We start from the raw sequence: 24786 nt of genomic DNA, 5'->3' as shown, positions 1-24786 counted from the left end.
TCCATTGACAGCTACGCAACTACCACTTTGACACTTCAAAAAGTTCATAAAGTGATCGTAAAACTAATCCATATGAATTGAGTGATTTAGTCCAAATTTTCATAAGAGACTTGATTGCTTTATATGATGAACAGATTGAATTTAGGCTTAGAAACATTCATCAACGCACACATCAGTTGTGGTAAACGGAAGCTCAAGCATGTTCGTTTGATATACAAGAACCAATGAGATTCATTCTTGTGTGTTATGCAGCACGTTTGAGCTTCCGGAAGAGATTTGTTCTCGCGCATCAAGCGGATTCGGTTGAGCTTCTTGTTTTATGTTCGCTGATCAATGTTTATATATGAATAAAAGCCTAAATTCAAACTGTTCATAAAAGCAAACGAGTCTCATCAGAAAATTTGGAGTAACCACTCAATTAATATGGATTAGTTTTACGAACTCTTTATGAACTTTTTGAAGCATCAAAATTTCAGCTGTCAACAGAGGGACAGAAATCGCTCAGATTTCATTAATAATATCTTCATTTGTGTTCCGAAGATGAACGAAAGTCTGACAGGTTTGGAACGACATGAGAGTGAGTAAATGATGATGGAATTTTTATTTTTGATCAAACCCTTTAATATTCAATTCTATAACACTAGTCTCGCATTAAAGCTGCAGTCTGTAACTTTTTTTGGTTAAAAATTATCCAAAATCAATTTTTGAGCAAGTACATAACCAGCCAGTGTTCAAAACTATCTCCTTACCTTAGCCCGATTCACAACAGTAAGCTTGTAATAATGTTGTCTAATAAGAACGGTACTGGTAGGTTTCTGCGGGAAATTCAATCATGTAGCCATTCATCTTTGCGTCATTACGTCACGTCTGTTTACATGAAGGAGTCCCAGCTAGTAGGCTATATGGCATGTAAGAAAGCTGCTGGTAATGGATAATTTATAGCCTTTTCTCACAGCAGCTGCAATAATTAAACTTATCATTTTGATGGTGGATTGTAATCCAGAATGGTCCAAATGACAATCATCAGTGACAACTGGAGATTCACCCGTAGTCAAAAGCAAAAGACTTCGGTCTGCGGAGTGGCTACAGAAATTGAAATCTACAGGTAACGCTAATACACACTAAATACACATAGTCACGCAATGCTGTTGTTGTTAACATTAACAATTTGAGAACAAAGTATAACAATAATAATAATTTGCAGTTTGATGTGTTATGAGCTAAGCGATTGTTAGATTTAATCACCATTGGCAGCGCGATTTATTGTAATGTTTTTTTCTCAGTTGGTCAAAACAAAAGTGGCAGACATTTTACTTACTTGTTCAGATGACATTTTCCGGTGAAAATTCTTATTTTGGTCATACTTCCAAGACATAGAATCTGTGAATCCAAAGTACAGTATCCACACCGGTGTGGTGACTGACAGCAAACATTAGATTCATCCGCACTGAGGAGCCATGCCGAAGCACAACCGCAATTGCAGGTTTCAAACAGAGATGGCGACAAAGAGGCAAATTTACGGACTGCAGCTTTAACATGTAAATTGTGGCTATACTTTCGGAACAGTATATTTCGTCCCCTAGACTTTGCTGTAAACACATTTTTTGTTTGTTTTTGCAATTTGTTTTTGCAAAGGAATGTGTCAAATTCATATACTTAACTTTAAACCCAAAACATTGATAAAAACTGTAGTCAGAAACAAATCTTTCATTATCTACACTATCTTACACTTGACCTTGTGTTTATAGTGATCTGGTGCCACTTCATAATGCTTGTTCATACGGTCACTATGAGGTAGCCGAGTTGCTCGTAAAGGTATTCACACGTTTCTTGTCTGCTTTCTTGTTCTAAGTTCTTTAATTTTAGTTGAAGTGATAACTACACTCCATCTGTTCATTTTTCTGCAGCATGGAGCCTGCGTCAACGCTATGGACCTGTGGCAGTTCACACCTTTGCACGAGGCAGCCTCAAAAAACAGAGTGGAGGTCTGTTCTCTCCTGCTCAGCTACGGGGCCGACCCCACCTTCCTCAACTGCCACAACAAGAGTGCGATGGACCTGGCCCCGACCACCCTGCTGAAAGAGCGTCTGGCGTGTAAGCATGTGACTGCTACTAAGATCAGCTCGCATTTTGTTTGGTACCTAATTGACCAACGGGGTGTCGCTCTCTGTTGCAGATGAGTTCAGAGGTCATGCTTTGCTGCAGGCGGCACGTGAGGCGGACATGGCCCGCTTTAAAAAACATCTTTCCCTTGAGACCATCAACTTCAAACATCCTCTAACTCAAGAGACAGCTCTAGTAAGGCTCTCTTTCTCTTTCTTATATTTATATAATTTTTTTAATTTTTATTTTATCATGACATTTTCAAGGTAAGATTTTTTTTTTGTTTTCGAAAGAAATCTCTTATGCTTAGCTTGCATTTAGTTAACCATAAATACAGTAAAAACAGTAATATTGTAAAATATTATTACAGTTTAAAAGAACTGTCTTCTATTCGAACGTATTTTAAAATGTAATTTATTCCTGTGATCAAAGCTGATTTTTCAGCATCATTACTTCAGTCTTCAGTGTCACATGATCCTTCAGAAATCATTCTAATATGATGATTTGCTGCTCAAGAAACATTTTTGATTATTATCAATGCTTAAAACAGTTGTGCTGATTCATAATTTGGTGGAAACCATAATATTTTTTTTTTTTAGGATTCTTTAATTAAATAAAAAGTGCAAAAGAACAGCATTTATTTAAAATATAAATATTTTGTAACGTTATATGTCTTAACTGTCACTTATAAAAGTATTATAAAAGTAATGAAAGTAAAAAAAAAAATCATACTGTCCCCAAACAGTATTTTTTTCTGAAATTTAAGCAAAAAATATTTTCTTATTTATAATCACAATTTATTTAAAAGGCTCAAAAAATAACTAAAAGCATATTTCCAACTCTTAAATCCTATTGGATGAGCCACGATTTAAAAAGTTAAAAACATAGCTGATATGCACACACCTGTGAATGCTACAATTAACCACAAACCATCTAAACAAGTGAATAAAAGAGGTTTCTGTGATTGTCTTTGACAGCATTGTGCCTCCACGTCACCTTATCCCAAAAGAAAACAGATCTGTGAATTGCTGCTCAGAAAAGGAGCCAACGTCAACGAGAAGAATAAAGAGTGAGTCAGTCACGTTGTTTGTATTTGCAAAGGGTGTCTTAATGATTGTGTGTCATATCCTGTAATGGCTTCTGGATCTCTATGTTTCACACAGCTTTCTCACACCTCTGCATCTTGCTGCTGAGAAGTCCCACAATGACATCATTGAGGTGTTGGTGAAACATGAGGCGAAAGTAAGTGAGATCTTACAGCTGCCGTAAAACATACACAGTTATACATGAGCACAACAGATGTTTTTAGCATCACAGTTATTCTGTCAACCTTTAGTTATGCCATCAGGAATAATAAATACATAAATATGTGATTCAACACCTAACGAATTTAGAACTCAAATGAAGCAACAAATTAACAATTAATAACGAATGATTCAACAACTACAAGTATATCCAACCTTACCCAGATACATACAGTACACACACATTTACATTGTACTATATAGTACTATACTCTACTATATTGCAAATCTAAACTCCTTAATTGTTATATCATCAAAAAATGTAAACTATATTATTGCCCAGCAATTTATTAAAAGATAATATATAGTACATCCTACATTACCTGCATACATACAGTACACTGCCGTAAAGCAATATATACTATATAGCAAATCTCGGCTGCGTGATTGTTTATATCATCGCAAAATATAAACTGTGTTATCGCAGAGCTCTCTATATAAAATTGTATATATATTATATCCAACTTTATTTGCATACATACAGTATACTCATGTATGTCCAACTTTATCCACATGCATACAGTATACTAACCCTAAATATATATATATATATATATATATATATAAGGCAAATCTCAACTGCTTGATTGCTTGTATCGTCATAAAATGTAAACTATATTTTATCCCAGCTCTAATCTGCTAAATGAGACTATAAGGCATGAAGATATTAAGATATTATAAAAATCAACATCCAGATTTTTGGTAAAGCTGCTTTGAAATAATGTGTATTGTGAAAAGCGCAATACAAATAAATTTTACTTAACTTGTGATTGAACATGAAATCAAAATGAATTTTTCTAATACAGATTTCATCAATACACAATCCAGTGACTTCCCAAGTCTCGCCTCCTACATGTTTTGTCTTGTTGAATATCCTGAATATCTTGTTTCAATCTGAAATACATCAAATTATTTTGATATGTCCCTCAGTTTGTAAAAACAAACAAAAGCCGTGTTCACAGTAATGCATTGGTAGTCTATGGTTTCCCGTCAACGTGTTGTTGTGATGTGCAGGTGAATGCGGTAGATAACCTGGGTCAGACAGCGTTGCACCGCGCGGCTCACTGCGGCCATCTGCAGACCTGTCGCATGCTCCTGAGTGCTGGATGTGACCCGCTCATCACCTCCCTACAGGGCTTCTCACCCTCCCAGCTCGCCAATGAAAGCATTCAGGAGATACTGCAAGGTGATGCTTAAGTTCAAAGTCACTATTTACTCACCCTCATGACTTTCTTCTGTGGAACACAAAAAGAGAAATTTAGCAGAATGTTGTTTCAATCATTATACATTTGTTGTATGGAAAAGATCAACATGAATTTCTGTTTTGTTTACAATGGTATAAAGTCATATTGGAATGAGAACGATAAAAAAAATTTTTTTTTGGATAAAATAATCCTTTAAAGTGCCCCTATTATGCTTTTTGGGATATTGCTGTTCATGTAGTGTGTAATATGTCTGTTTGTGAATGTAAAGGTCTGCAAAGATCAAAGTGCATGACAAATGGAGTTATTGCCTCCCGAAAGAAAGAACCGATTCTGAACTGCCTGAAACGAGTCGTTAGTAACTCCAGTTTTACTTCCTTCACAAACCGATGTAGGTTTGTTATAAATTTGCATAATACCAGCCTACTGAGCTGGAATTCATATATGGTAATAGGCGTTTCGTTTCTGACACGTGATGTAAGCGGTGGACCAATCACAACAGACTGGGCCATCTGACTAATCAGAGCAGAGCAGGCTCACGGAAAGGAGGCATTTAGAGAAACTAAATTCTTTATCAAACCGTTTCAGACACTGAGAAAAGAGGTGATGCTGCAATGTATATTCTAAGAAAACTGAAGTGTTTTTTTACCTTGAATGCATGTAAACCTATTGTAGGAGACCTCCAAAACATAATCAGGGCACTTTAAAATAAACACAAAGCACATAAACATAAAAACATTCTCTTTTTTTACCTTGCTTATTGTTATTGTGATTTTTTTTTTATTCCTAGAAGGAGCATTTACAGGCAACTCAGATACAGACAGGCAGCTGTTAGAAGCCTCCAAATCAGGAGATCTGGAAGTAGTGAAGGTGAGGACTAAAAAATACACCAAACAGTGTGAACTGATCAATTTTTGTTCTCCATGTAGTTGTGAAATTTTAATGAAGATGATTATACCAGATTCCAATGTTTGGACTGACGTGTTTTTTTTTTTTTACCTTCCCCATGTGTAGAAGCTCTGTACTCTTCAGAACGTGAACTGTAGAGACGTCGAGGGAAGGCAGTCCACACCCCTGCACTTTGCGGCGGGGTACAACCGTGTAGCTGTGGTGGAGTATCTGCTGCAGCACGGAGCCGATGTGCACGCTAAAGACAAGGGGTGAGATGTCAAAAATGTGGAGTCAACAGAACAGAGAATTTCAAGCATTTATGGATTGAACTCTGCTGACTGCAGCACCACAGCAAAAAAAAAAAAAAAAAAAAAGATATTTTTCCAGGATTCACTATGAGCTTGGAGTCTGAATGTAATGCGATAAGTCTGTTTACTATGAAATAATTACTATTTCACTTGCTGCATTATCTTGATTTGGTTATTTTAAGGAGGACCTATTATACTTTAATTTTCAACTATTTCAGTGTGTAATGTTGCTTGAAAAAGGTCTGCAAAGTTACAAAGCACAAAGTCACTCCAAACGTAGTTATTCTCTATCTGTGCGCACTGTTTCTGAACTCTTCCTGAAACTCCATGATTATAGTCTTGAGTATTCCTCCGGGAACGAACATGTCACAATATTCCTCATTTAAATAATTCCCACCCAAGGCATATGCAAAAAGAGTTGGGGGTGGCGGAGCGAGGCCTGGTTGAGTTGCGTTAGTAGTGTGCTGTCGCCATGTCCAAGAGACGCTGTTTTTTCCACCCCGGATCTAATGAGGTTAGTGTAAGGGGCATGACATTTCTGAAACACGCTCGAAGCAGTTGACCAATCACAACACACTGATCCAGCCGACCAATCAGAACACATTGAGCTTTTCGGAAGGAGGGGCTTCAAAGAGACAGGTACTAAACAGAGCGTTACTGACAGACTAGGATGAGACAAGCTGCAAAAAATGTCAAATATGTGAAAAAATAAAGTGTTTTTTGAACATTAAAGCATGAGAACATATTCTAGTAGACCCCAAAAACAAAATCAAGACTTTGAAAAAGGGCATAATAGGTCCTCTGTGATAAATCAGTCAAAATTATGTCTGAATGAATTAACGTCTAACTCAATTTTTATGGCAACTTATTAAAGTTCAGGTCAAGTCAAGCTCTTTATTGTCATTTTACAGATTGTTTTTGTACTCTACAATGTTGCAGCATTAAAATAATTTAAAAAAAATACATCAAATATAAAGAGACATAAAATGTTTTGAAATAACACTCCTGCAAGGGTGTTTCTAATACAACGGCTGAGGGATTGACGACAAATTTCACATCATTCTCTCTTCTGACTGCTGCAATCAATCTCAATATTTTTCCCTCTTTTGGAAAGTTGTGGAAATGCTATCATCGTTTTTTTTTTTTTTTTTGCTATCATATTTATTGTCATTTCCTGTTCACCACTATAGCAGTTTACCCAACTATGACGACTTCCGCTTATGTCTCTGTTTTGTGCTACATAGTGGCCTGGTCCCCTTGCACAACGCCTGTTCCTATGGGCATTATGAGGTCGCTGAGCTCCTCGTCATTCATGGTGCTGTGGTTAACGTGGCTGACCTGTGGAAGTTCACCCCACTGCATGAGGCGGCCGCCAAGGGCAAATATGAGATCTGCAAACTGCTGCTTCAGGTATTGAAGAGCTCAGATTGAAATCAATTGCTCAGTCTTTGAATTGAAATACTTTCTATTATCAATGGCAGCAAAGTGGTAGAGGAAGCACTGTGTTTACAAAGTAATTCCTTGACACAGCATGGTGCCGACCCGACCAAGAAGAATCGTGATGGAAACACCCCTCTGGACTTGGTGAAGGATGAAGACACAGACATTCAGGATCTGCTCAGGGGTGACGCAGCACTGCTGGATGCCTCTAAGAAAGGCTGCCTAGCTCGCGTTAAAAAGCTCTGCACTCCAGACAATGTGAACTGTCGAGACACGCAGGGACGTCACTCCACCCCGCTGCACCTCGCAGGTAGGTGTGGGTCAGAGTGTGATGCTTTCAGATAATACTTTACATAAGTTTCACTCTTGACATGAACGTGTCTCTTCTAGTGCTCGACCAATAAGGGTTTTTATAATGGCAGATGCTGATACAGATATCTTAGACAGCAGGGTGGCCGATGTAAACATTAAATATGTATCGTAAATAACATGCACAACATTTCTGCAATAAAACAAATATTATATATAATATTTACTAAAATATTTTAAAATAATTAGAAATGTATCAATTTGAAAAAAGTCAACTTAAAGGGTTAGTTCACCCAAAAATGAAAATTCTGTCAATAATTACTCACCCTCATGTCAAGACTTTTGTTCATCTTCTGAACACAAATTAAGATATTTTTGATGAAGTCTGAGAGATTTCTCTCCCTCAGCTACACAACTACCACTTTGACACTTCAAAAAGTTCATAATGAGATCGTAAAACTAATCCACATGAATTGAGTGGTTTAATCCTAATTTTCTGAAGAGACACGATCGCTTTATATGATGAACAGATTGAATTTAGGCTTTTTTCACATAAACACTGATCAGTAAACATAAACAGAAGCTCAACTGAACCTGCGTAACACACGAGAATGAGCCTCATTGGTTCATCAAACATGCTTGAGCTTCTGTTTACCAATCTGATGTTTGTGTTGATGAATTTTTATGTGAATAAAAGCCTAAATTAAATCTGTTCATCATATAAAGTGATCGAGTCTCATCAGAAAATTTAGACTAAACCGCTCAATTCATATGGATTAGTTTTACGATCTCTTTATGAACTTTTCAAAGTGTCAAAGTGGTAGTTGCAAAGCTGTCGATGGAGGGAAAGAAATCTCTCAGATTTCATTAAAAATATCTTCATTTGTGTTCCCAAGATGAATGAAAGTCTCTGAAAGTTTGGAACGACATGAGGGTGAGTAAATGATGACAGAATTTTCATTTTTAGGTGAACTAACCCTTTAATATACAAGTAATCTGTTAAAAAAACACTAAAATACAGATTTATACACAAAGAAAATGTTAAAAACATAATAAAGATAAAAAATACAGTCTGCAAAGACTTACTAGATTACCAAGCGTACTGAGCATTGCATTTTCTCAAATCAAAACACTAATTATGCTTACAGCACATAGTGAACATCACATAGTGGCCAATAAGAAACGGCGTTTGAAATCTAGGATGCACAGTTGATTTAAAGGCAAAACCAGAACCTGGAGACCTTTTTAAACACTCTAGCTTTGTAACGCCTGCTACATTTGCATTTAGAATCAGTTTATCGCTGGGTTAAGTGCAAATAGTCATTAAAAAGTTGACTTAGTCTATGAAGTGATGCTTTCAAAACTGCAAAACTAGTAGCACTGTATTTTACAGTCCTGTTCACCATCTACACACTATGTGTTTATTATAATATTGTAATAACTAGGTAGTAACCCTAAACCTACCCTTAAACCTAACCTTAACTCATGTAATTGCCTTATATTACCCAGTACAAAACTCTACAAAACATGTTGTGTCTTAGGGTTCATGTGCTTAAATGAATAAATAAAATATCTGAAATATGAAAAAATTGAAAAAGTATATTTTCATGTTGGTGGTGTTTGTTTTATGTGTATGATTAGCTGGCTATAATAATCTGGAAGTGGCTGAATATCTGCTTCAACACGGGGCAGAGGTGAACTCTCAGGATAAAGGTGGTCTCATTCCTCTACACAATGCTGCATCTTACGGGGTGAGTACTGCTCCAGTACATGTCAATTAACATGATCAGCTACATACTGTACATACAACAACCCCTACTCAAAAAAGGGTAACACTTTACAATAAGGTTCCATTAGTTAACATAACTAATAATGAGCCATTGTTACAGTATTTATTCATCTTTGTTAACGTTAGTTAATAAAAATACAACTGTTCATTGTTAGTTCATGTTAGCTCAGTTCCATTAAATAATTTTAACAGATACAACTTTTGATTTTAATAATGTATCATAAATGTTAAAATTAACATCAGCTGAGAGTCTGAGATTAATAAGAAGTATATTTCAATGTCAGTTCATGTTAATTAGTATAGTTAACTAATATTAATAACTGGAACCTTATTGTTTCCAAAAAAAGATGTGAGGAAAAAAATTAATTGTTTTCATGACCAAAATGTGAAAATTTGATGCATTTTTTTCGTAGTGGTTTGTGTTGTATTTCATTGTGGCTCTTTTCTAAAAACAATCTTTTTCTTTTTATAAATAAATAATTTATAATTTAATTATTTATTTAAAATAAGCAAAATTGGGCATTGTTAATGTATTTTATACAACAGTTCTACTCTGCTTGATTGGTCAGGCAGTGTTGATATTTTGCAGTTCTGTGTTCAGCAATTAGCGTTTACATTGTATCCAAACTGTTGCAGTAATTGAAAGCAAAAATTGTGATTAAAAAAAATTGTCTGAAATGTCAGTTGCATAGGGAATAATTGACGATGGGCTATGGAATGTTTGAAAAACAATGCACACCCGAGGTGGTATTGCGGCCACTATGGAAAGCAAGTTACACCCCTGGTTTTCATTGTTTTTCATTTATTCTACTTATACCACAGTTACCTCAAGACATTGTTCAAACATGGAAATTGTTTGTCATTTTTATTCCAACATTTGTCGTATTTGTTTGCTTGGTCAGAGTCTTTGTGGGTTTTGGTTCTTTTGCTGTTGAAGGCTGTAAGTTATTTCAAAAATAACCGAAATAATTTGGCAAAGACGTGGAACAAACCTGGAACTACTTCATAGTTGTATAATGCTTTACACATACATGAATTTATCTAATAATCTATTATTTAGTATATTAATAATAATAAAATATTGCTTAATTATTGTTAGGTCATATGTTTTGATTCAGATTCTCATGTGTTATTTATATATATAAAAATGTAGTCTTGTTCCAAGCTTTTGGTCTTTATTGGTATGAAGAAAAACTTTCAACATGCCCCTCTGGTTTCTGAATGTTTATTAACAGTTTATTATTTTTGTTCATTTGATAATACAAATTTGTATACATGTTACTCCTTTCATTAAATAGAGTGCTGCAGGGATGACGTATTTCTGTAGGCCTAAACCTGGAAACAGGTTAGCATTTTAGCACTTCCGGTTCATCCTGAAGTCAGTGGGTTTTTTGAATGGGTTTTTGTTTAAATACTTAAAATAATTTCTGTGGTGAACACAAGCTCAAGATATATTCACGTTTTATTCTTCGACATAAAACACACCAGTAATACCCCACTCATGTTTTTTTTTAAAGCTTTTACATGTCTTGAAAAAGACGAAAATAGGTTGTCGTGAACATTAAAAGGATTAGTTCACTTCTGAATGAAAATTTCCTGATCATTTACTCACCCCCATGACAGCCAAGATGTTTATGTTTTTCTTTCTTCAGTTGAAAAGAAATTAAGGTTTTTGAGGAAAACATTCCAGGATTTTTCTCCATATAGTGGACTTCAGTGGGGTACAATGGGTTGAAGGTCCAAATGTCAGTTCCAGTGCAGCTTCAAAGGGCTCTACACGATCCCAGCCGAGGAATAAGGGTCTTGTCTAGCAAAACGATCAGTCGTTTTCTAAAAAAAAAAAAAAAAATTATATACTTTTTAACCACAAATGCTCATCTTGCACTAGTTCTGCGATCAGCATGTACGCGTGATGTAGGCGGAAGTACCGATCCAGTGTCTACAAAGCAAAGATTAAGCCAAACGCCCTTTACAAAAAAAGGTAAAACAACAATGTCGGATGATTTTGAAGTTGGAGGAGAAAATTAGATGAAGTTTTTTGCCCTACCGCGGTACTTCCGCCTTTATCACGCGTGACCTTTTAACTTAATTTGTGGCGCATCACAGAGCTAGTGCAAAACGAGCATTTGCGGTTAAAAAGTATGAAAATGTTTTTTTTTTTTTTTTAAAATGACCGATCGTTTCACTCGATAAAACCCTTATTCCTCGGCTGGGATCATGTAGAGCCCTTTGAAGCTGCACTGAAACTGCAGTTTGGACCTTCAACCCGTCCACTATATGGAGAAAATCCTGGAATGTTTTCCTCAAGAACCTTAATTTCTTTTCAACTGAAGAAAGAAAGACATAAACATCTTGGATGACATGGGGGTGAGCAAATTATCAGGACATTTTCATTCAGAAGTGAACTAATCCTTTAAACATCATCAGCCGAACAGGTAAACTCATCTACTCACTAGTCGATTTCACAGCCTCGTTCTGTTTATAATCGCACTCTTGCAAACTATTCTAACTCACACTTTCAGGGAAAATGATTTTTTGTTTAATAAAAACTGAAAGAGATGTTGGAAGCTTAATGGTGGTGGTGACGTTGAAGTCGAGTGACCGTGGTGTAGTTCATTTATGGCCTAAGGTTAGCTTTTTATTTCTGGCAATTACATTTAGGCTTCAAAATTCATAAAAGTTTTGATCATTTGTGATAATTATCTTGATGGACAAAACATGTATCATAAACTTTTGTTGATCACAGAGCTTATTTTTTGCAATAGTTCAAAAGACAAAGGAAAAATTCTGTTGGGTTTTTGTCGAGGGAACCAGTGTGATGTAAACCTCCGGGTTGGCTTACAAAAATATGTCATCATTGCAGCACTCTATCACAAAAGTCTGTAGTGTGGAAGTCAACTGAACATTTTTGGTTTGTTTCTGTAAAAATCAACCTTTTCCCATTTCCCAGATACCTGCAATCTTAAATTGCACATTTCTTAAATGAATAGTTCACTCAAAAATCAACATTCTGTCACCATTTTTCATCATTATGTCTTTCCAAACCTGTATGACTTTCTTTCCTCCATAGAACTCAGAAAGGGACTTTTAAAAAAATGTTTACAGTTTTTTGTTCCAAAAATGACAAAGAAGCACCATAAAAGTAATCTTTAAGACCTGTGCGCTATATTCCAAGTTATGTGTGAGGAACCGATTGAAATTTCACTGACAGTCTTCTCCTCTTCTCATTTTGCTTCAGCATTTTCGAAATTGGCACCACAAAACGGTCAGTCATACAGCTTTGGAACGACAGTTTTTTTTTTTAGGTTTTATTTTAGTTGTGCAGGTGTTGTGTTCACCTCCTCATATTTCATAATAACCTGTTGGGGAAGTCAAAAATGTGCAGTGCCATTTGGCAGCCATGCATACAGTAGTCATATTCATGCAGCGATTTTCGCCAGGAAGTGAAAGAGACACCAACCCGAGAGCACAACTGCTCCATGTGTTTCATTGCAGCATGTGGATGTGGCCGCTTTGCTCATCAAGTACAACGCATGCGTCAATGCCACAGATAAGTGGGCGTTCACCCCTTTGCACGAGGCGGCGCAGAAAGGCAGGACCCAGTTGTGCACGCTACTTCTAGCGCACGGGGCTGACCCCACGCTCCGCAACCAGGAAGGCCAGTCGCCGCTGGACCTTGTGACGGTATTCACTCTTTGTGTGTGCTTATTGGACAAGCCACATTGGGGAAAGAAGATCTTTCTCCTTGTCGCCATACGCCAATCTACCATTCTGTTCATTTTCTGCACCTCTGATATGGTTAAGCCTTCTCAAGCCAAACTTCTTTTAATCAGGCCAGGGAGAATTATCTCTTTGTTAATTATGTCATAAAAATTATGTCTGTTTTATATGGTTGGTACGTTTATTCAGTGCTTGAGGAGGCTTACTGATCATTCCATACAACATTGCCTGAAAATACTTCACATTTGCACAAGCAGTAATCTCTGGAGTGGGAAAATATGCCTGTCTGATGCCTGGAGGAAGATATTTAAAGGGATAGATCAATCAATAATGAAAATTCTGTCATCATTAGTGCACTCTCATGGCATTCCAAACCTTTTTTCTGTAGAACATAAAAGAAGTTTTGAAACAAGCTGCCTGAACATTCTTTAAACTAAAGGCTGATTTATACTTCTGCGACGTAGCCTTTATGCTGTACGGTTTTCATTTATATTTCTGCATCATTGTCTGCGTCGATTTTTCTTTTTGACCTGAGAGAGGGGTTCTAGCAAACAAATCACAGCACTTGTGGTCCGTGTAGAATCGACGCATTGTTAAATTTTTGGAGAGGTGCGTGTCAGGCTACGCGTGCTACACACAGCCTATGACATAGCTACGGCATAGGTTCAAAACAGAAATATAAATCAGCCTTAAAGGATTAGTTCACTTCAGAATTAAAATTTCCTGATAATTTACTCACCCCCATGTCATCCAAGATGTTTATGACTTTCTTTTTTCAGTCGAAAAGAAATTAAGGTTTTTGAAGAGGATTTTTCTCCATATAGTGGACTTCAACTGGTTTGAAGGTCCAAATTGCAGTTCCAGTGCAGCTTCAAAGGGCTCTACACGATCCCAGCTGAGGAATAAGGGTATTATCTAGCAAAACGATCAGTCATTTTCTAAAAAAAAAATAAAAATTATATACTTTTTAACCACAAATGCTCATCATACACTAGCTCTGCGATGCGCCACGCATTGCATAATCATGTTGGAAAGGTTACGCGTAACGTAGACGGAAGTACAGAGCAAGTGTTTACAAAGCGAACGTGCAAAGACTAAGTCGAACGGCCTTTACAAAAAAAAAAAGTAAAACAACAATGTCGGACGATTTTGAAGTTGGACATTTTTTGGCCATACCGCGGTACTTCCGCATACGTCACATGGAGAAAAATCCTGGAACGTTTTCCTCAAAAACCATGTTTTATTTTCGACTGAAGAAAGAAAGACCTAAACATCTTGGATGACATGGGGGTGAGTAAATTATCAGGAAGTTTTAATTCTGTAGTGAACTAATCCTTTAAGGCTGCAACTAATGTTTTTTTTTTTTTTTTTTTTTTCAATATATTTTTGAATAATCAGTCTTATGATTACTTTTTCCCCCGATAAATCTATCAATTATTTTCTGATTAGTTAATTAATCCTTTGGTTAACTTACCAAAAAAATAATAACTATCTTTCGCCATTAATTAAAAAAAAGGTCAATATTTTCTCATAAAAATACTTGCTTCATTAAAAAAAATTCCCAACATAAAATATAAAGTGCAGAGAATTAAAAGACATTAATTAACATTAGACATTATTATTAATACAAATTGTGGACCATGAATCCAAAATAAATTCAGCCCAGTAAACAAACATTTATACTTTAATATTTCTCTTTGTGTTACATGGTAAACCCTAGGTCTGCACAATACAGCAAAATATCACAATATTCTGAAATGTACAAATTGTGATATGCATATCACAAGGGCTTAACGGAGTTATTTTCATACTTCAAAACGTTTCGAAAAGTCGAAGTTTTTAGGTTGACGCAGAAAGGGGAGAAAAGATATAAAAGGGGAAAATAGTATATCAGTGATATTAAAATAACACTGGGGTGAGTAAATGATGACAAAATCTTCATTTTTGTGTGAACCATCCCGGTGCATGCCAACAGCTTGCTTATCTGAAATTAGTTTTCACTGGTCTTGTATACAAATTTTTTCTTATTTGCATTTTTGTTCCTGAACTCATGGTCTACATGCTTGAGATCTGACTGACACTCACATAAGTTTGTGTCTAAAATGCGAATCAGTGTGGGAGACCTGCAGTCTTGTTTGTCTCACAAAATTTTGGACTTTCTGACATCGCGCTGCCTCTCTCTCTAGGCGGACGATGTCCGAGCCCTCCTCACGGCAGCCATGCCCCCCTCTGCACTGCCGGCATGCTATAAGCCTCAGGTTATCAGCGCCTCGACATCTGTGGGAGTCGTGCCGTCGAGTCCCACGCCACTGTCTTCAAACTCTGGTATGGGCGGCCAGTCTGGGACCTTTCCCGAGATGACCACACTTCTGCCGTCTTCTGGAGCCGAAGGGGCCGTAGGCATAGAGGCGAAAGAGGAGGGTGGGTTTATTCAAGATTCTTGCTTGTAGCAAACATCTGGTGACTACTAAAATCTTTCTTTAAATAACCCATTGGTTTTTCAGGTCTCGCTGTAGAGTTGAGTATCAACCAGTTCCTTCATAACCTGGGCTTGGAACATTTGCTGGAGATCTTTGACAGAGAGCAGGTACTTTCTTCTGTTTCAATGTTCATTACAGTGTTGTAGTCAAAACCAGCTCATCTGAGTCCAAATCCAGGCCGAGACCTCAGTAGTTTGAGTTAAGACAGTTCACAACAAGACCTCATGGTGAGTTTTAAGGATGAACTGGTTTACTAGAATGAATCAGACTTTCCAATGCGACATGTAGGATGAACTGACTCACTAGAATTAATTGGCCTTTACAGTGCAACATGTGGGAGAGATACAATTTTACGATGAACCAATTTACTAGAATGAATCAGACTTTCCAAAGCAACATAAGTGAGAGAGAACCATACAGGATGAACTTATTCACTAGAATGAAGCTGACTTTTCAATGCTACATATGTAAGAGTTTATGATGAATCAATTCACTAGAATGAATCAGACTTTCTAATACCACTTAGGTGAGAGAGAATTGTTTGGGATGAACCGATTCACTAGAATGAATCAGACTTTCCAATGCGACATAAGCGAGAGAGTACCGTTTAGGATAAACCAGTTCACTAGGATGAATTGGCCTTTACAGTGCAAAATATGGGAAAGAGAAAATGTTATGATGAACCAATTTATTAGAATGAATCAGACTAGAATGAATCAATGCAACATATGTGAGAGAGAACCATTTAGGATGAACTGATTCACTAGAATGAAGCTGACTTTTCAAAGTTACATATGTGAGAGAGAACAGTTTATGATGAATCGATTCACTAGAATGAATCAGACTTTCTAATGCTGCTTAGGTGAGAGAGAACTGTTTGGGATGAGCTGATTCACTAGAATGAATCAGACTTTCCAAAGTGACATATGTGAGAGAGAACCATGTAGTATAAACTGATTCACTAAAATTAATTGTACTTTCCACTGTCACATATGTGATACAGAACCATTTTGAGTGAACTGGTTCATTAGAATGAATCAGACTTTTCAGTGTCACTTATGTGAGAGAGAACTATTTAGGATGAACTGATTCAGTAGAATAAATCACTTTCCAAAATGACAATAAACTTTGTAGGATGAACCAATTCACTACTGTACAGTACAACCTATAGCAAAAGCTTAGACTTAAATATTTGTAATCTGTTCATCTTTATTTAATTTCCCCCAAAATACATGTTTTAGCTTCAGAACAGTGTGAAATGTTGAGGTACTCTAGAGTGACAGTTCGTTAGTCACATGCTTGGTTTGTGCCGTTAGATAACTCTGGATGTCCTGGTGGAAATGGGACACAAGGAGCTGAAGGAGATCGGTATCAACGCTTACGGCCACAGACATAAGATCATCAAAGGAGTGGAGAGACTTATTAGTGGACCTCAGAGTAAGAGCCTTTTCTCCTTTCATCTACAACAGTTCATTTGAGAGAATACTTAATTAGAGATTGGGTTTAAAGATCACTTTGATCTGTTTCCACTAAGAACTCTGCTTAACGTTGGATCTTTTTCTCAGGACAAGCTGCTTTTTTTAATGGTGTTATATTATACATAATATTATACATATTATACATACATTTATTTATCCTGAAGTCAGCTTTTAATGTTAAAGAGTGTTATAATGTTAAAAACATATTAGCACCAACATTCATTTAAATATTTATTTTTTCCCCCTTTTTGCTTTGATTACTCGTCTGACCCTTTAAGATTGTAGCTGAAGCTTTTGTTTTGCAGATTAATTTGCACTGAAATATTTATATCACCATCACAGGTTTAAACCCTTACTTGACCCTGAACACGACCAACAGTGGAACAATACTGATAGATCTGTCTCCAGATGACAAGGAGTTTCAGTCTGTTGAGGAAGAGGTACATTTTCTAATTTTATGAAGTTTTGTACTGATTTTGTTCATTTGTTTATCATCTCTCTCTTTGATCTGCATCTGCCTCTGTCCCTTAGAGATATTTAACAGAATTGCAACTTATCCATAAGTTGCACTAGGAGAATCCATTAGATGTACATGTTCAAGTGGCTTATGAAACCATACAAACAAGTACCCTTGGACAGAATGTGTAGAATAACTATTAAAACATCAAGGACGTACTTTGTTTACTTTTGTTCTCTTGTGTCTCTGAATAGATGCAAAGCACAATAAGGGAACACAGGGATGGCGGCCATGCGGGTGGGATTTTCAACAGATACAACATTGTGAAGGTAAGAGATTTGGATGTCTTCATAGTTAGTGTTTTCTTTTTTTATATTAGGCTGTTTTACACTTTGGTTGCTTTGTTTCCACACCGCTCCCCTACCTCTGCAGGTGTCTTTTCACATTGTATTACTTTCAGGATTTCCAACAGTCATGTTAAACCCAGAATTGTTAGAGAATTGTTTTTCCTTGGCTGGAAAAATCATGTAAATTAATAAAATGTCATATACCTTGAATTGTTCTTTTTTTCATGTGAAGTAAAAGTAGTAATGTCATCATTAATGGTTCACTTCAGGAAAATTACAGCAAATACTTTTATATCCAACTGAATCGAACTCTGACGTCAAACAGATTTGGTTCCATACCAAAAACTGTGGCGTTACAATGCCCTTGACCATTTTTTCTGGTTCTTTGATAAGATACTCGTCTTACTACAGTTCAAAGAGGAAAGGTGCGGTCACATCACAAATTTTGGGGAAATTTTCAGGCAAAAAAGGTCCGTTTTACATTGTCAATAGTGTGGCGATGCATGAAGCAATATTCAAACAGAAAATCACTTTCAAACAAAGCAGCTTTCTGTTGGTCAACACAGCGAATCTGTTAAAAACTTGAAATGTTTCTCCTTCATGCAAAATTCCAGATCGCCTGAATTCCTATTGAAATGGCTGAATTTCACCCACAAAAATTTGATGAAATACAAAGTTCTGTCATGAAACTCTAGATGGTCCAGGCTGATAAGGCCTTAAGGGGTTAGTTCATCCAAAAATGAAAATAATGTAATTTATTACTCACCCTCATGCCGTTCCACACTCGTAAGACCTTCGTTAACCTTCGGAATGCAAATTAAGATATTTTTGTTGAAATCCGATGGCTCAGTGAGGCCTCCATAGCCAGCAATGACATTTCCTCTCTCAAGATCCATTAATGTACTAAAAACATATTTAAATCAGTTCATGTGAGTACAGTGGTTCAATATTAATATTATAAAGCGACGAGAATATTTTTGGTGCGGCAAAAAAACAAAATAACGACTTATATAGTGATGGCCGATTTCAAAACACTGCTTCATGAAGCTTTGGAGCGTTATGAATCAGCGTGTCGAATCAGTGGTTCGAAGCGCCAAAGTCACGTGATTTCAGCAGTTTTGCGGTTTGACACGCGATCCAAATCATGATTCGACACAAAAGATTCATAACGCTCCGAAGCTTAATGAAGCAGTGTTATGAGCAGTCGTTATTTTGTTTTTTTGGCGCACCAAAAATATTCTCGTCGCTTTATAATATTAATATTGAACCACTGTACTCACATGAACCGATTTAAATATGTTTTTAGTACAATAATCGATCTTGAGAGAGGAAATGTCATTGCTGGTTACACAGGCCTCACTGAGCCATCAGATTTCAACAAAAATATCTTAATTTGTGTTCCGAAAATGAACGAAGGTCTTACAGGTGTGGAACGGCATGAGGGTAAGTAATAAATGACAGAATTTTAATTTTTGGGTGAACTAACCCTTTAACTCAATCTGCTTGCAATCACATTGTTCCCTATAGCGCACAGCTGATTGGTTCCTGCTGTGTCAGTAGCCAAAGAGCTTGCTGCTCAACCTTCAAATACTTGGACAGCGTCCGCTGTAGCAGTTTGCAGCGCTCTTTTAGAAACCCTCCACCTTCCCCAGCTCCACCTGTATAGATCTTTTTTTTTTGCTATTGTACAGCAGCAGCATGTCTTACTTGTTCACAGCAGCGTATCATGTATGTATTGGCAGTAACAAGTCCTGTACTTGCTCTGCATCAGTAATAATGAACTGCAGCAGCATAGCAGATCTATTCCAACAAGACCAAACATATTAACATTGTCATATCCATTACCATGCCAAACAAAACTCTGAGAGTTTTTATGATAGAACAACAATAATTGTGACTGCACCTTTAGACTTTAACAAGAAACTCTTGGTATAATAAAGAAAACATTTCATTTTCTCTTTTCGTTAACATTAAATGTTAACGAAAATACTTTTACAACATTTATCCAGGTTAATGTCAATTTCTACATAGATTTATAACATTTCAAGTTATATGAATTAGTATCAGTTAATATTATTAACAGACATGATTTAAAAATGAAGAATTGTATATTTATAAATGATTATTTAACCTAGATTAATATGTAGATATATATGTGTGTATGTAATATATGTGTAGAATATGATTTTTTGTTGCTAGTTCATGAGTTTAGTTAAGTCGTTCACGCCTAATGCATTAATTAACTAATGTTATCAAATTAAAAAGTGCCACTGAAATCTTTTCTTTTTGGTCCCAGATCCAGAAGGTGTGCAACAAGAAGCTGTGGGAGAGATACACCCATCGCAGGAAGGAGGTTTCTGAGGAGAACCACAACCATTCCAATGAACGCATGCTGTTCCATGGTGTGTGATCTGTCTGTCCATCCAAGGCCTTGTTTAAATGACTCATTCATTCACTGTTATTCTCATTAGGGCTGTAACATCTAACAGATAGAATTGATAATTAAAATAATCAAACATGAATTTGCTTAACGATTAATCTCATATGCCCACTTTGTACTGAAAACATCCGCCAGTTATGTCACTTTACAACAGTTAAAAACTTTAGTGATTTTTAACTTAATTTTTAACTCATATATAGATACATTCACTTTATTTGTTTTCATTGCTTTCAAATTGCACATTGTTTGGGCAGGATGTGGAATAACAATTTTGTAAATAATGGATTAAAAATAATTTATGTTTAATTAAAAGAATTTTTGGGGGGATTTGTGATTTTACTCATTTGATTATTCGAAGAAATAATCGACAGATTAATTGATTATCAAAATAATTGTTAGTAGCAGCCTAATTGTGATCAATCGAATCTTGAAGAAATGCTTCTGCTTTCCCAGGTTCACCGTTTGTAAATGCCATCATTCACAAGGGCTTCGATGAGAGGCATGCGTACATTGGGGGAATGTTTGGGGCCGGGATCTACTTTGCGGAAAACTCTTCCAAAAGCAACCAGTATGTTTACGGAATAGGAGGAGGAACAGGGTGCCCTCTTCACAAGGACAGGTCATGTTACGTGTGTCAGAGGTGAGATGAGATCCCGTTACAGCGCATGGAGGCCAGGGCTCTCATTTAAGTGGCTTCACGTTTCCCAGCACAATGTGCAGATCTAAGTGTTTTTACAGCAAAGTGTTGCCTTGCGGTGTTCTATTCCAAAACCTTGAGAAGAAATTGATTTCCTATTTCCTTTCTAAAGTTCTCATGCTCTTGATTTTGGCTCTGTCTACCCATCCCAGGCATCTTCTGTTCTGCCGTGTGACTTTGGGAAAGTCCTTCCTTCAGTTCAGCGCTATGAAGATGGCCCACTCGCCACCAGGCCACCACTCAGTCACTGGCCGGCCCAGTGTGAACGGTCTTGCTCTGGCTGAGTACGTCATCTACAGAGGAGAGCAGGTAGTACAGCAACAGGCTCCAGAATTGGCATTCTCAGCCCATTTTAATGGGTTAATGAGATAAAAAGAGTAGGCCAGATTTTTTTGCAGTTTACTGGATTGAGAAAGTGAGTGTTTCATACCTAGAATAAAGCAAGTACCATTCACAATTTCTTCATAGAATGTAAAAGTCTAGTATTCTAAATAACGTTGCAAGTAATTTTACAAAAATAAACAAAATTTTCCCATAATTTTGTTATTTGGCAATATATACACTTCCGTTCAAAAGTTTGAGTTGGTAAGATTTTTTTTCTTCTGATCACCAAAGCTGCATTTATTTGATCAAAAATACAGTAAAAACAGTAATATTGTGAAATGTATATTTTTTTTCAATTTAAAATACCTGTTTTCTATTTGAATATATTTTAAATGTAATTTATTCCTGTGATGTCAATGCTGATTTTTCAGCATCATTACTCCAGTATTCAGTGTCACATGATCCTTCAGAAATCATTCTAATATGTTGATTTGCTGCTCAAGAAACATTTCTTATTATTATCAATGTTGAAAACAGTTTTTAAAGGGGGGGTATCACACACAGTTTCTGCCATCTCATGTTAATTTTGAGTACCTATAGAGTAGTATAGCATCCTTCATATCTCCAAAAAGTCTTTAGTTTAATCACATTTATAAAAGATACATATGCTGTACCGAGTATTTCCGAAAACAGCCGAGCGCCTGGAGGCGTGTCCTGTGAGCGGAGCTAGAGTCACGAGTACGCGCAGCTTTTTGCGTAGCGATCTTCTGCAAGCTATCAATGGTCAGCTAAACAACTGTATTTAAACACACAATACACCATCGCATTATCCATGGATAACTTTTGAATCACTATAATGAATATAGCATATGAATGATGAATAATGAATTTATGAATTCACTACGTTCGTGTTGTTTACATTATATGCACTTAGGCGCCTACTGTCAACAAAACAGACATTTAATGCAGTTTTACTCACCACCTGCGGTTCCGACTCATGACCGGGATCATTATCACTGTGACCGCTCCATCTTTCAGTTTCAAACTATCTGTTTCAGTTTCAAACAATCTGTAAATCCAGCGTAGAACTGGGCCTTGTTTATAAAACCATAATCCTGAGGGCTCGAGCAGCCACAGAAAAACAAGAGATATTCTCCATTCATTTTAACCAATAAAAACGTGATTGCAACTATCAGTTTCTATGGTTATTTTAATGACAAATATCGAGAGCGCATCAATGTAATGCGTGAGAACAAATCTCTCAGCTCCACTGGGTTCTTTGGGAAGCAAGGTTATCTTTCCCTCACAACCAAAAACACACTTCTTTGATGACATTGTTGATTTCGTGCAGTCCTGCTGTGACCTGTGCAGCGCTGCTGATGACGTCCGTAAACCCGAACGCGCGTTGATGGGCGTGCTTTTGCTCTCTCGCTCTGGTCGACGTGTGCGCGCGCGCCCTTCCGGGAGAAGTGCCCGTACAAGGAATTCCGCCCCCGTTTGCGTCACTCAGGCTGATACTCGAAAAAAAAAAGTCTGAATCCTGTGAGGATTTGGAAGAGAATTTTTGGAACAGAAATACTCCGTCATACGTCCAACTCGTGTTTTGAAACTTTGGCAATGTTTAGCATGAGAATCCAACTCTTTAACAGTGTAAATAAGTCAGAATACATGAAATAGCATTAATACCCCCCCTTTAAGCAGTATTTCTGCTTAAAAAACTGATGATGATGATACAATTTTATAGGATTCTTTGGTGAACAGAAAGTTCAAATGAACAGCATTTATTTAAAATAGAAATCCTTTGTTTCCTTATAAATGTCAATTTTTATCAATTTAATGCTTTCTAATTGAATACAATTAATTGCTATTGTTTTTTTTATTCTTAATTTCATATATATATATATATATATATATATATACACACACACACACACACACACACATTCTGTCATGGGAAACTAACACTGCTTTTGTCATTTTGCATCCCAAGGCTTATCCAGAATATTTGATCACGTACCAGATCATCAAACCGGACGGTTCTTCAGATTAACCCACAGCAGCTGAAACACACGCGTCTTTCCATCTCAGAGGAGAGAAACTGCTTGTTTATTGCATGCAATTTTTTATACAGTGTATAATGTTATTCTCTTCCTACAGCTGTCTGCTTTTATCTCATTTACAGCAATTTATTAATGAAATGTCAGACAAACTGGCCTTACCCGTTCAGTCACTAACACTGGTTACAAAAGGTGCATTTCCTTTTCTTATCCTTATCCAACCAAAGTTTACTTATTTATTTTACAAAGACAATTGTATATATTTTGTACTAATTAATTTATTGATGTTTGTATCATAAGAAATCTATGCCTGAGATGTAAATGTTTGCCACTATCCTGCAGTTTTACACAGTGTGAGTACAGGGATTTTTCTGAAGGTTATTTGGTGGCATCAGACCAATTGAAAAGCATCCAGTTTTCAAGATAAAGATTATTTGGCAGAACAGGATGAGACTTAATCCAAATATCAAATTATCTTGCAATGTCTGCATTGTTGCCCTCCAAAAAAGTGTGAATTTAACTTTCAAAAAGACTCACAGAATGTGTCATGATGATGCAAAACTTGTGTTTAATTGCTGAACTGCTGAACAAGACAACTTGATATTTGCTTCATTCTCAGTCTGCAACGTATTAGGTGCTTGAACCAATAGTTTCTGGGTTTTGATATGAAGATGCTGCTTTTCTGTCACAGTAGTTCAGGAGTATTTATACCCTGTTGTGCATGAACATGTCAGTTATTCCTCTTGTAATGTCATGTTGATGATGTGTTACTTTGTCCTACAGACAACAGCGTCAACAACAGTAGGATCAAATAAAGAGATGCTTTTTATCAATCTCTGGTATTGTTTCTGTCGATATCACACAAAGTGAACCTGTTCCTCCATCTCAATGCAGCAGTCATTTGTGAAACTAACAAATGGCCAACAGGGGGCATTATTTTGCTTTGGGTGAAACTGAGAAGCCAAAACCTTACAGAGAGACTATGATGGTATCAGGGGTAATATATTTATGTACAATGGTATTTACATGACATTTAAAAAGATACTTATAGCATGGTAATATATACTACAGGGGCAGAGTTTGCCTTTTTGGTGCAAAGCATGGGTTAACTGCAAGCTAACCTTCTGCTTCAACGTAGAAACAGAAGTGCAGAGAAACTTATCATGACATAAATGGGTTTTTAGCTACCACGGTACTTTTTTAATTCTCCCCCCATGATAAAAATGAGTAAACAACATAACTTGTTTTTTTTTTATAGAATATTGCAGTATTCATGTGCCCTGTTATCTTTAATCATAGCTTCCCTTCCCTCTTTTTTTTTCTTTTTTCTTTTATTAAACATTTACTTATAGAGTACAGAAGTGAGAAATAAGCCAAAAGAAAAGAGACATTTGAAATGAGAAAGAGAAAAATAATAATAAATAAATAAATAAAAGAGGA

General features: G+C 36.4%; 1 protein-coding gene across 2 annotated transcripts in view; it reads left to right on the top strand.

Annotated features, from left to right (window-relative positions):
• LOC127523879 (poly [ADP-ribose] polymerase tankyrase-2) overlaps nucleotides 1-24179 on the top strand; it is a 30103-nt gene extending 5924 nt beyond the window's left edge. Inside the window, exons 7-27 of one of the 2 annotated variants that reach the window (XM_051915014.1) lie at nucleotides 1749-1815; nucleotides 1908-2094; nucleotides 2177-2298; nucleotides 3081-3172; nucleotides 3267-3345; nucleotides 4422-4593; nucleotides 5400-5479; nucleotides 5624-5769; nucleotides 7053-7218; nucleotides 7339-7558; nucleotides 9199-9308; nucleotides 12842-13030; nucleotides 15253-15487; nucleotides 15571-15653; nucleotides 16863-16983; nucleotides 17367-17464; nucleotides 17736-17810; nucleotides 20125-20230; nucleotides 20722-20908; nucleotides 21118-21274; nucleotides 23280-24179. In XM_051915014.1, coding sequence (XP_051770974.1) covers nucleotides 1749-1815; nucleotides 1908-2094; nucleotides 2177-2298; nucleotides 3081-3172; nucleotides 3267-3345; nucleotides 4422-4593; nucleotides 5400-5479; nucleotides 5624-5769; nucleotides 7053-7218; nucleotides 7339-7558; nucleotides 9199-9308; nucleotides 12842-13030; nucleotides 15253-15487; nucleotides 15571-15653; nucleotides 16863-16983; nucleotides 17367-17464; nucleotides 17736-17810; nucleotides 20125-20230; nucleotides 20722-20908; nucleotides 21118-21274; nucleotides 23280-23339 — 2752 coding nt within the window. In that variant the 3' untranslated portion in view covers nucleotides 23340-24179. The remainder of the gene's footprint in view (nucleotides 1-1748; nucleotides 1816-1907; nucleotides 2095-2176; nucleotides 2299-3080; nucleotides 3173-3266; nucleotides 3346-4421; nucleotides 4594-5399; nucleotides 5480-5623; nucleotides 5770-7052; nucleotides 7219-7338; nucleotides 7559-9198; nucleotides 9309-12841; nucleotides 13031-15252; nucleotides 15488-15570; nucleotides 15654-16862; nucleotides 16984-17366; nucleotides 17465-17735; nucleotides 17811-20124; nucleotides 20231-20721; nucleotides 20909-21117; nucleotides 21275-23279) is intronic. The other variant, XM_051915015.1, reaches the window with a different exon arrangement.
• Nucleotides 24180-24786: the final 607 nt, after the last annotated feature.

The sequence above is a fragment of the Ctenopharyngodon idella genome, chromosome 12 (assembly GCF_019924925.1).
Source record: "Ctenopharyngodon idella isolate HZGC_01 chromosome 12, HZGC01, whole genome shotgun sequence".
NCBI lineage: Eukaryota > Metazoa > Chordata > Actinopteri > Cypriniformes > Xenocyprididae > Ctenopharyngodon > Ctenopharyngodon idella.
Note: the sequence above shows the minus strand (reverse complement) of the source record. Positions and strands in the feature narration are given on the sequence as shown.